This window comes from Petromyzon marinus, chromosome 23, assembly GCF_048934315.1.
Source record: "Petromyzon marinus isolate PM22_M1 ecotype Great Lakes invasive population chromosome 23, UKy_Petmar_22M1.pri1.0, whole genome shotgun sequence".
Classification (NCBI taxonomy): Eukaryota; Metazoa; Chordata; class Hyperoartia; order Petromyzontiformes; family Petromyzontidae; genus Petromyzon; species Petromyzon marinus.
The window spans coordinates 27205809-27218108 of NC_133689.1; the positions used below are offsets into that span (position 1 = coordinate 27205809).

Consider the following 12300-nt stretch of genomic DNA (forward strand, 5'->3'; position numbering starts at 1 on the left):
AGGGCGGAAGCACGCATCAGACGGCGGAGGGAGGCGGAGAAGTTGGCTGTGACAGTGGCGCGGAACACGAAGACGGCCAAGCAACGCGAATCACAGCCCAGCAGTGCCGTGGAGTCCACGACGGCGACAACAGCTATGGCGAACGAAGCCGACATCCTCTCGCTCTGCGTGGCCATGGCGAACATGACTTTCCAAGGTGCGCGTCACTATCGCACAACACAGCAGCAATAACACACAACACAAACCTATAACATACAAAACACACATCAGCATTAATGTACAACATACAGCACTGTCGCACATGTATTATAATGTAAGTTCACAAATTAATATTCTCCACTGACTCAGATTTTAGTCCCCCCACCACCGTGTCCACAGAGCATGAAGTGTGCATGGAGACCCAGGCTACAGCCAGGAGTCCTCATAGAGGCCCCAGACCCCACATGTTTGAGGAGTTGTCTGGGTTCCCCGCACGTGGTGGAAAGAGAGGCGAATATGCACACCATATGGGCACCTGGAAAACAAGGAATGGTGCAGGATGGACACGAGGTGATGGCGGAGGCTCTTGTAGTAGCGGAGGACGAGATGCTAGAGATGGCCGAATCCCCCGCTCCCATCGTATGAGTGGACGTGGAAATGTGGACAAGGGGGATAGGTCGGGTTCCTGCCAGCGCCGGTAAGTTTAACTGAGCGCACACCGTGCATGTGTGTGCAGAGGGGACGCGGTGATTAGGCCACTGCACTATGTACCTGGGGACCTTAGTTTGATTTCCAGCCATGGCTACATCAGTGGAGATTGATATATGAACCGGTCCCCGGGCCTGCCCAAAGTCGATTTGTACCTGCTGCATTGTGAAAACTTTAGCAGCAATGGGGCAGTGAAGGCGGCCGGGTGCGGCTGACCAAACCACCCACCCCTTTACATGCCATTTAGGCCTTAATAGGCGCTCACTGACATCACTTGCTCTTACAACCTAGGTAGGCTACAAGAGGGTTATTTACTCTATATGATCCGGAAGGCCACCACAATACTCTTTTCCCATAGCGGTGAATGAGGCTCTCACCTCAATCCTCGGAGCCCACATCTGATTCTCCATGGTGCGCACGCCCTGGTTTTCATACAGCATCTAGAGATGTGTTCGAGTTAGACGCTATATACATCCATCAGTGTTTAGCTATTGCGTTATTTTTAGAGTCGGGGCATAATTTCAGCTGGGTCTGTCTGGGTCAGTAACATTTTGACTAATAACCTCAACCCGGCGCACCACATCCAGTATACATCTTGCTCTGCCTGTGGCTATTAGTCACGTTCCTATTATAGTCGACTAGCGACCTAGAATATAATGCAAACCTCGAGTAGAGCCTGGACACTGCCTCTGTCTGGGCAAAGCGCAGGTTTTTCTCATGTGCCTAATTCTTGCCCTCATCGCTGATGTTCTGTGCTGTTGTGTTTTGTTTGTGGTGCACCTGCGTTGCCACCACCAGCGGACCCTATACGATGTCCATCTGCAAGGCGCAGCGGCAGCAGCTGCTGATGGCCAAGCGGCGCATCTTCAAAGCCGATTCTGCGGTGCCAAGCCAATTGTGCTGGTTCGAGATCTCGGTAAATGTACTGGGGGGTGTGCAAACGTGGAGATGGAGTATCCTAGGTATCAGGTTTTGAGAAAGAAATGCCAATTATAAAAGGTTAACAGTTGCACCAAAATAATTATAGAATATAGAGACTTGTCATTTTGGTGACCCAGGTCACTCTCGGAAATGTATGCATTTAAACTTATTTCACACCATACATAGCCAACCATGCTGACCGGAGGTGCGGGAGGACAACTAAACACAACAAGTAGTTATAGGGAAATGAGTTGTCAATTTATATTTAAGAGTGCATAGCTCCAGTAGCTTCCTGATATTGGAAGAGCGTTCCAGAAGGCCGCAGAAGTGCATTTGAATGCGCTCGATGCAGTGACTATCTTTTTTCGATGAGTGGCCAAAAGCCACTACGAGGATGACTGGAGCTCATGTGATGGTTTATGCTCCTTGACAAAAAGTGAACACATCCTGGTCTCTTGAATTCTCAACTGGTTAAACAAACTAAACTTTGACGTTGTAAAGTATCTAGTTTAAATCGACATGCAACATTGATATATAAGAATAGATGTTAGCCTTTCTGGCAATAAAAATAGTGTTAAGATGTTATAACACCATTTTGAAACCTTTTGCAAGGAATCATGTCTGCATTAACCATATATGCTCGTGGTGAACATGCAAACAAAAAACATGCTCTGGTAGTATATGCATTGTCTTTTAAACTGATTGGTCCACACCATAGACAGCTTTCTTTAGAGCCATGCCCTCTTAAACTTGTGATGCTATGACACTTTTCCTATATGGACGCAACCATATATTTATACCTGGTTCAGTTTGTTAACATCACCAATGGGGAGACAAACACAGCTTGGTGTGGTGCTCACCACATCACCGTCTGGTGTACCTTTCCGGCCTTAATTAGTGTTCACGAAGAGCACTCGCTGCCCCCAATACTCTGTAAGCCTAAACAGGGAGTATTTTCTGTGGTTGGTTGAGCAAACCCACTGCACTCTGGTCCCGGCTCCAGTAATCACCCTGCTGTTAGAGTGGGTATCTGAGCTTGGTCAATTTGACCTAAAATAAACGTACAGGGCCATTACGTAGACAATGTTAGCAGTGACAAAGACAGCCAGGTCTGTGTGTTACTATGCCCACTGCTGTGCCAAGTCAACTCAGCGCGGCTCAGGCAGCGACAGGTTGTTTTTCTACTGCAAAAGCCGTGTCACTGAGTGACACGCAATGCGTGTAGATGACATGGTGATGCTGTGTCCTCACATTGTGCTTAAAATTGGTGCACCCCAACAGACCCTGTCATAGCAGCCAGTTTATGCTAATGGGGGATGCGACATGTGCGTGTTCTTTTTACAGAAATGTTTGAGCCAAAAATATGACCCTACCAACAAAGCTCTGGACTTGAAGGCGGTCAGAATTAATGAAGGTAATTGAAACAAACATTTGTGTTTTTTTAAGTTTACTTTGCACTCCTGCACATTGACAACTTGTCACAACTCAGCTTTATTATTTGAGCCGAGAATCGTTCATACTGTTTCTTTAGTCTCATTTGTTCTAGTTTATTCATCCTGTTAGCCTAAAGATATCATTGTCATGTCATTTTAACTAATATTTAATTAATTCATCCTTATACGCATCACTCACTGTATGCATCGCGAGGGTAGGAGTTGAGTTGAACGCAACGCGTAATGAATGCACGATCACCCTCCCCCACTCCCCAGAGCTGGAGGCACGTGGTGTCGACCTGGTTTTGAACCGGAAGGACCACATGGATGGTCTGAACAAGATCATCCGAGAGAATATTCCAATGGTACGGCCTTCTCCTCTCCCCACGTGTTTTAATGCTTTGCACCTAAGGTATAGTGTTGCTGCGTTAGCTCTCTTGGTCCATTCGTCTGTAGGGCATTATTACTCTTAAAACACATTCCTGCAGAGGGAGCTGGTAGGAACGTTGCTTGCCTCGAATGATGGCTCAACGAATTGGCGGCTTATAATTTAGAGATTGTGAGCATCCGCATACTCCAAACGCATGTTGTTGATTCTCCACGTGGAGGGAAAAATGTCGTGAAGATGGCCGGACGTGGTTGGTGGCCACCCACCCCCTCGTGTGTGCCGTGGCCGCCTTCCTCACCCCGCCCCTCCCTCCCCACCCAGCCCCTCCCCACCCTCCCCTCTCCACCCAGCCCCACCCCTCCCATTTTTGGATGGACGACAGACGGACACAATAATCCCTTGTGGGCTGGGTGGAACCAGGAGGTTCCTACCAGTACAAAATACGTACCAAACTGCAGTATAATGTGGCATTGGTATTAGCGACTAGATTAATTAGTGCTGGATTAGAGGCGCGTCGCCACACGTGGATGTTGGTGCGTGCTTCATGGTTGCGTAGCCCCCATTTTACCTCGCGGTCATCGCCGACCATCGACTTGAGATAAAACCAAAACGAGGCACGGCACGACATTTACATTGCTGCTATTGCTGCTAAACCGTAGGTGGTGGCACTGCACTGCGCTACGAACCTAGCGGCCCAAGTGTCTATTCCCGCTCACGGCCAAAATCAGTGACAATTATTCTGAACCGGTCCTGGGCTTCCACTAGGTCGACTCAGCCTCAAATGAGTACCTAGTGCGGTGAGTAAACATCGCCACTGGGGAGACAAAGGCGGTCGGCGTGGTGCTGGCCACCCACCCCCTCGTGTGCCATCCTGGCCTTCATAGGTTCTCGCTAACAGCACTTGCTCCTAGTCTGTTAAGGCTATACTGGGGATCTTTGTCTTTTGCCTCCCTTAGAGGGGAGCGGTAGTGCAGTTGTTCGCACGCTGCGCTATGAATCGAGCGACCAGAGTTCGATTTCCGCTCACGGCCAACACCAGTGACGATTATCTGAACCGGTCCTGGGCCTCCTCTCGGTCGACTTAGCCTCAAATGAGTACCTAGTGCAGTGTGTAAACATCACCACTAGGGAGACAGAGGCGGTCGGCGTGGTGCTGACCACCCTTGTGTACCGTGCTGGCTTTCATAGGTGCTCGCTCACAGCACTTTCTGCAAAAGACTGTTAAGGCTATAAGAGGGACCTTTTTCTTTTCTGTGCCTCCCTTGCTTTCCACTCCCACAGATCACATCCCTGAATCTAACGTGCAATGACCTGCACCGGTTGGATGACCTGGCAAAACTTGCCCAGCACACTCCATCTCTCAAGAAGCTGAACCTCTCCAAAAACAATGTGGGTGTGAGCGCCGTTCAATAAATCGCGACGTGACGCTCGCATGCCTGGTGCACCTCTGGTGCGAGCGTCGCGTTGGTTCAGATTCCTCGCCACAGCGAGTCGACCGTTCGTTACGCGATTCAATCCAAGTATCGATATACCTACTATTATATCTTATATCGTCTCCTTTTGTTTTGGTACTTGTTCATTTCCGATTCGCTTGATATTATTTTAAGCATGTATTGGGTATCAGATATGCCTTTAATTAGTGGAAACGTAATTAATTATTTAAATGCAATGAATACACAAATGTGAAACGTACTATTGCAGTTTAGTACATCAACATGTATCACCTATGGGTGGTACCTGTTGATGTACTTTGTACAGTAGGCCCGCAACTCCGCATCAATACGTCAATTAACTTCAGTCATTGCACTCACAACGCATGCACCAAATGGTGTGTCGGAACCAGTTCTTTATTATTCATGCAAATTATATGCACGTTAAATTAGGCTAATGACACATAAGAGACAGACAAGGCAGACAACTAATTATATGGACAAAACATATTGGGCTGCATGAACAAGATAGGCAACAAGACAGTGCAGACAAGAGAGTACAGTGAGACATACGATGAGACGGTCAGTACAAATGGGACACAGTACATACTGGACAGGACAGACCACACAAACAAAATACAATTAATACAAACAAAAGACGAAACATAGCATGGACTCTTGAATTTGACCATTATGCTGAAATGGGCTAATTAATCAATTAAGTTGAGAGCTGATACATTCACTTAGAATATGTGATTGCAGTATTTGGCCTCCTTTGTTAACCCTTTTCAACGAATATTAAAGGAATTTCTGCATTGACTCTGCCCATTCGTAATGGAGGGCAATGTAACGTTCATAAAATGTGATCCAATATAAACGAAATGTTTGTATAATGTGTTGTTACTATCAAGGACACCCAACTGAATACCGCACACCAATGATGAAAGGGTTAACCAAAAGAGATGCAAACTATAGCACAAGGGACTGTTTACAAATATGCATACACATTTTGCCGTGACAGCTGCGCGTCAGCTTTTGCACGCTAAGGCAAATGCATTCTGCAAAGCGTTACAATCCATGCGTGGGCATGGATTGTAATGCATAACTTGTGGTAAGTTGCCCAGAAGCATGGCCCTTATGCCCCTAATTGTATGGAAATATCTCCCCTGCCATGCAGCTCAAAGATGTGAGGGAACTTTACCCACTGAAGGCCTTCAATTTGAAAGAGCTATGGCTGAACGGGAATCCGCTGTGCGACTCCTTCCACGACCCAAATGCCTACATGAGGTACCGCTCCTTCGTCATGAACGCGACATTGCCCGCTTACCCATTCGCCTGTCCGTCCACGCAGCTCCCCACTCACCCAGGCACTCACTCGTCCTCATGCTTATCCACCCACTCATCTACATGGTTTATCTTTGTGGTTGCCTGTTCAACCAATGGCTCGCCCGCACGCCTACTCCCCCACCCTCCAGCTTCACCCATGCACTCAACACCCCGCTCGCTCATGCGTTCATCCACCCGGTCACTCACACACACTCCCTTGGCCTTGTGTCCCATCTCTAACTGCATGTGTGTGTGTCAACAGCTTCGTGCGAAACCACTTTCCACAGCTCGTGATCCTGGTGAGTGACCCTCCACAGATGCCGGCCCTCAAGCTATCCCCACTCTCTGTGATATTTGTGTCTCCGTGCATTCCAGTTTCCCCACACATGCAAAAGTGCTTGTGATCAGAGGATTTTGCCAAATGCACCAAGTAAAACACTTCTGAAGAAGGTCATCATTTCCTGCCTTGGTCAAACTACTGCTGGATGAATACCTCCCCTAAGCCATTGAAATTTCTCATGATTGCGAAATTGTAATAACCCACCTAGCACCTGCCCATGAACAACTGTTAGATGGGTTCCATCTCATTGCTGCATTCTTGATCATCAGCCATTAACCCTTATAAAGACGTGTCCTGCCCGAGCCCACTTAAGTTTCTTAATTGTTTGTATAAGAGTTCACTTAAGAAAAGGTTACGTGCAGTTTACAGATGACACAGAGGAACATGAGCAGCTGTTGAATGTCATCTGTTTTTTGTTTTTGTCCTGCTGGCGGTTATCAACATCATCACTTATTGCTTCAATCATCTATCTCTAACACCATCTTTGACTATCTTCGTCACACATCTACCATCGTTACCACAATCATCACTATCATCATCATTGCCACAAACACCACCACTATTGCCGTCATCTTCATCCTGACCGCCAACATCATAATGTAATTCCATCATCACCATGATCCCTTTCACCATAACTACTACTTCCACAACAATCATTACCATCTTTACCATTATCTTCATCACCACGACTACTGTTTCCATAATCATGCTCACCACTATAATCAATCACAATCATTATCGCCATGATCTATACCACTTTTTACAACCACTACCTTCACCATTGTCACCATCAGGATGGGCAGATGCTTTCGCAGCTGCGAAGTTCTACGCCTGTGGTGCCCTCCACGCCTGCGGTGGTGCACAGAATTGCGGTACGCTTCGCTGCAACAATGAGAAATATTTATTCTCCCAACTTTTCGAGGGCCATGCGGCTCTTTGGCCACAACCCTGGCATTACTCCTACCACTTCCCATCCTCCATTTTGTCCACAGCCAGATGAAAGGAACAATATTTATTTTAAAATAATTATTATTAGAGGTTTAACGTATGCTTGAAATGGCTTAAGCATATACCAAGCTCTAATCAATCACTTGTTTACATATCCACCATTTTATTTTACAAAACATTGGCAAAAACTTAAACTTAATCAGCAGCAGCTTAACAGTTGCACCTCTTGTGCACTGACTTTGTGACATTATGACTGTTTCCGAAGTCGGCCAACATCAAAGCGTGCAGCTCCCATAGGAAAGCGAGCAAAGCGGCACAATGTAAGGGGTTTACATGACCCACTTGGAGTGGCGTCGCCCATTCAGGCTGCCATGGGATCCAGGCCAGGCCTAGTTATCTGGTTGGCAAACTGGGTAGTCATGTTGACGTCTCTCCTGTGTGCGTGCGCGCCCACTCTCGGGTGGCTGCAGGAGAACAGCTGGCAGTTCCAGCAGTGTGCGAACACCCTCATGGAACTGAACGTGAGTGCCGTCCCATCCGCACCGTTTATGGACACGACTGATAGCAAACGGTCGGGCGCATTCGCGTTTGACGAGCATCACTAACGATACCGCCCATCTCCCCTTCTATTCCACCCCTCTCTCTCCCCCCTTCCCTCATCACTGTCGCCGTCCGCCTCGGATCTCCGAAAACCGCGGTCGCCTACCTTCATCGTTCCTTTTCGTCCGACTACCGGACGGATTCCACGGGAGGCGTTCGTACAGTGAGCAGGCGTCCGCCGCAGATTGCTGGCGATCTCGGCACACATTCTCCTACCAACCCTTTCCTCCACAACCCTTATACATTGCAATTTATTTGTTTTTACCCCATTTGGGGGGAGAGGAAAAAAATAAAAAAATAACTATATTTGAAACTGTGTCCTCAAACTCACGACACACTAACACCTTGTACCCTGGTTGTTATTTCCCCCCACCTATAACCATGACATCACAAGACGCTGGCATGACGCAATGGTTGGTACACAATCCAGAAGTCGCTAGTTTGATCTGTTATCGTGGTAATCAATGGAAACGTTTCTTAAATCCATCCGGCTTATGTCCACACAACCGATATGCTTGAGTGGATAAACAATTGGAAGAACGCAAACATCCCAAAGAAGCGCCTCATTGTGGATCAAACCATCAGGAAGCTCACTGGCCCCTCACCACCGCAAGCAGTGGGACTCCATACATCAGATCCAACCTGGCCATGGCAGGAGAAATTTCCTCCACAAATTGAAAAAAAAAAGTGTCACCAAAATGCCACTGCAGGGCACCGCAACAGTGGAACACGTGCACACACCAGGAAGCTCTCTTGACCTGGTGAAGACCTCCAATACCAATAAGAGGCCACGGTCTTGGGTTATTCTTTGTGCTTTTGGGGTCCCTGACTCTGTTCACAATCATTAAGGACCATTATGGTGGGAAGGCCCGTGTAAACATACGGACCCGAGTGTCAGAGCCATTTCCTCCTGTTTACCGTGGGGTGCGACGGGGATGTCATCTGGCTCCGATACTATTTCACATAATTCCCGGTCGTGGCCAATAGCAGTGGTAAATTATATTTGAACCGGCCCTACTCCTCCCCTAAGTCGACTCAATCTTAATTGAATACCAGGTGTGGTTGGTAAAAATCAGCGCTGGGGAAACAAAGGCGTTTCTGGCAATAACACCCCAGCATGACAAGTTTGCGTCTGACTGGCAGTTTCTTAGCACAAGCCACTGTATAAAGTACAGACGATATGCATCTGACATTATATTCTCAGCATTTATGCGTTTATGTTTATAAGCAGTGTTTAGTAATAATTTTTAAAGAACCTCAAAATATTCAACTTAATTTTCGTTCACACGGTGAAAAACAAATGCAGTGCTGCTCAGCGGATTCAGGGTGAGACAACTGCAGCCAAACTGGAGTTGGTTAGAAGCACACTGCCCAGGTACGGAAACTTGTCTACTTTCTGTACTATTGCCCCATCACTCACACGATGACAAACATCCCCCCTATAGCCTTAACAGACTGTTGGGGCAGGTGGTGTTAGCAAGCACCTATTAAGGCTGGCATGGTATGCGATGGGGTAGATGGCCAGCACCATGCCCAACTGCCTTTGTCTCCCAAATGGTGTTGTTTACACACCGCACTAGGTACTCATTTGAGGCTGAGTCGACCTAGGGGAGGCCCAGGACCGTTTCACATAATCCTGACTGGTGTTGACCTTGAGCAGGAATCAAACTCAGGTCACCGGGTCTGTCGCGCTGCGCGCTAAATACGTATCATCATCATCATCACTGATATGGATAGGTGAGTTGATAGAAATTACATTTAATTCAACAGTTAATGGGCCAATTAACCAGTAGTTAATTAAATATGGGAGCAGTGGTTTACACACTGAAATATTAATTTGGAGACCCGAGTTTGAATCCAGCAATGTGACGGAGACATCGAGCGACGGAGACGAGACTGAGACGGCGAGCGACGGAGAGAGACAGAGACATCGAGCGACGGAGAGAGACAGAGACATTGAGCGACGGACAGAGACGGAGACAGCGAGCGACGGAGACATCGAGAGACGGAGACATCGAGCGACGGAGACATCGAGAGACGGCGACATCGAGAGACGGAGAGAGACGGAGACAGCGAGCGACGGAGACAGCGAGCGACGGAGACATCGAGCGATGGAGACATCGAGCGACGGAGAGAGACGGAGACATCGAGCGACGGAGAGAGACGGAGACATCGAGCGACGGAGAGAGACGGAGACAGCGAGCGACGGAGAGAGACGGAGACAGCGAGCGACGGAGAGAGACGGAGACAGCGAGCGACAGAGACGAAGACAGCGAGCGACGGAGAGAGACGGAGACAGCGAGCGACGGAGAGAGACGGAGACAGCGAGTGACGGAGAGAGACGGAGACAGCGAGCGACGGAGACGAAGACAGCGAGCGACGGAGAGAGACGGAGACAGCGAGCGACGGAGAGAGACGGAGACAGCGAGCGACGGAGAGAGACGGAGACAGCGAGCGACGGAGACAGCGAGCGACGGAGAGAGACGGAGACAGCGAGCGACGGAGAGAGACGGAGACAGCGAGCGACGGAGAGAGACGGAGACAGCGAGCGACGGACAGAGATGGAGACAGCGAGCGACGGAGAGAGACGGAGACAGCGAGCGACGGAGACAGACGGAGACAGCGAGCGACGGAGAGAGACAGAGACAGCGAGCGATGAAGAGAGACAGGGACGACACAAAGGGACAGTGAGGGATAGGGGAAGGAAGCGGAGTGAGCGAGACGGGCAGAGCGCGGCGAGCGAGCTGCGGCTAAGCGGAATGACGGAGTCACAGACGTACTGTGAAGAGTTGTAATACAAGATGTGTCGGAGAAAACAAGAAAGTTGTTCGCGTCAAGTCGACCACTACAAATATAACCAACACTACCAAGACTTGGCCCACCCTGTTGGAGGCGACGGCCCATTATCACCATTAACATCACTACCATCATCAACATCACCATCACCAACATAATTAACTATCATCACTGCCATTACCGTCATTAACATCACCAACGTATTTATCACCATCAGTAACAGACATAGCATCACCATCATCACCAGCACCATCACTCAGCTCACTATACAGGGGGGGATGTACCGGTTCCAACATCATGTGGAGGTGTGAGGTGGTGCGAGGTGGTGTGATGAGGTGTGACAAGGCGTGTGGATGTGTGAGGTGTGTGGATGAGCGAGGGGGTGAGCGAAGATGGAATCAGGGTATATGGAGGGGCGTGAAGGTCTGGAGATGAGGGGCGTGAAAGTGTGAAGAGCGGTGTGGTGGCGGTGGTGTGTGGTGGTTTGTCGTGGTGGTGATGGTGCGTGGTGGTGTGTGGTGGTGTGTGGTGGTGTGTGGTGGTGCGTCGTGGTGATGGTGGTGCGTGGTGTTGTGTAGTGGTGGTGGTGTGTGGTGGTGCGTGGTGGTGTGTGATGGTGCGTGGTGGTGCGTGGTGGTGTGTCGTGGTGCGTGGTGGTGTGTGGTGGTGTGTGGTGGCGTGTGGTGGTGCGTGGTGGTGTGTGGTGGTGCGTTGTGCTGCGTGGTGGTGTGTGGTGTTGGTGGTGCGTGGTGCGTGGTGGTGCGTGGTGGTGCGTAGTGGTGTGTAGTGGTGTGTGGTGGCGTATGGTGGTGCGTGGTGGTGCGTGGTGGTGTGTGGTGCGTGGTGGTGGTGTGTGGTGGTGCGTGGTGGTGCGTGGTGGTGTGTCGTGGTGCGTGGTGGTGCGTAGTGGTGTGTGGTGGCGTGTGGTGGTGCGTGGTGGTGGTGGTGTGTGGTGGGGCGTGGTGTGTGGTGGTGCGTGGTGGTGCGTGGTGGTGTGTGGTGGTGCGTGGTGCTTGGTGGTGTGTGGTGGTGCGTGGTGGTGTGTGGTTGTGTGTGGTTGTGTGTGGTTGTGTGTCGTGGTGTGTGGTTGTGTGTCGTGGTGTGTGGTGGTGAGGTGCGTGGTGGTGGTGTGTGGTGGTGTGTAGTGGTGGTGGTGCGTGGTGGTGCGTGGTGGTGCGTGGTGGTGTGTGGTGGTGTGAGGTGTGTGGTGGTGTGTAGTGGTGGTGGTGTGTGGTGGTGCGTGGTGGTGCGTGGTGGTGTGTGGTGGTGTGAGGTGTGTGGTGGTGTGTAGTGGTGGTGGTGTGTGGTGGTGCGTGGTGGTGCGTGGTGGTGTGTGGTGGTGTGAGGTGTGTGGTGGTGTGTAGTGGTGGTGGTGTGTGGTGGTGCGTGGTGGTATGTGGTGGTGTGTGGTGGTGCGTGGTGGTGTGAGGA

The 12300-nt window shown here is 49.7% G+C and overlaps 1 protein-coding gene across 2 annotated transcripts; it reads left to right on the top strand.

Annotated features, from left to right (window-relative positions):
- LOC142925721 (uncharacterized) lies at positions 1-8379 on the top strand. 2 transcript variants are annotated; one of them, XM_076069129.1, is made up of 11 exons: positions 1-196; positions 349-676; positions 1486-1603; positions 2953-3022; positions 3318-3406; positions 4711-4818; positions 6037-6146; positions 6448-6484; positions 7320-7397; positions 7944-7994; positions 8238-8379. In XM_076069129.1, the coding sequence occupies exons 1-11, from the start codon at positions 136-138 to the stop codon at positions 8238-8240; spliced, it is 1053 nt and encodes a 350-aa protein (XP_075925244.1). In that variant the 5' UTR covers positions 1-135; the 3' UTR covers positions 8241-8379. The 2 variants fall into 2 exon arrangements, with proteins under 2 accessions (XP_075925244.1, XP_075925245.1); XM_076069130.1 differs by having other exon boundaries at positions 379-676.
- Positions 8380-12300: the final 3921 nt, after the last annotated feature.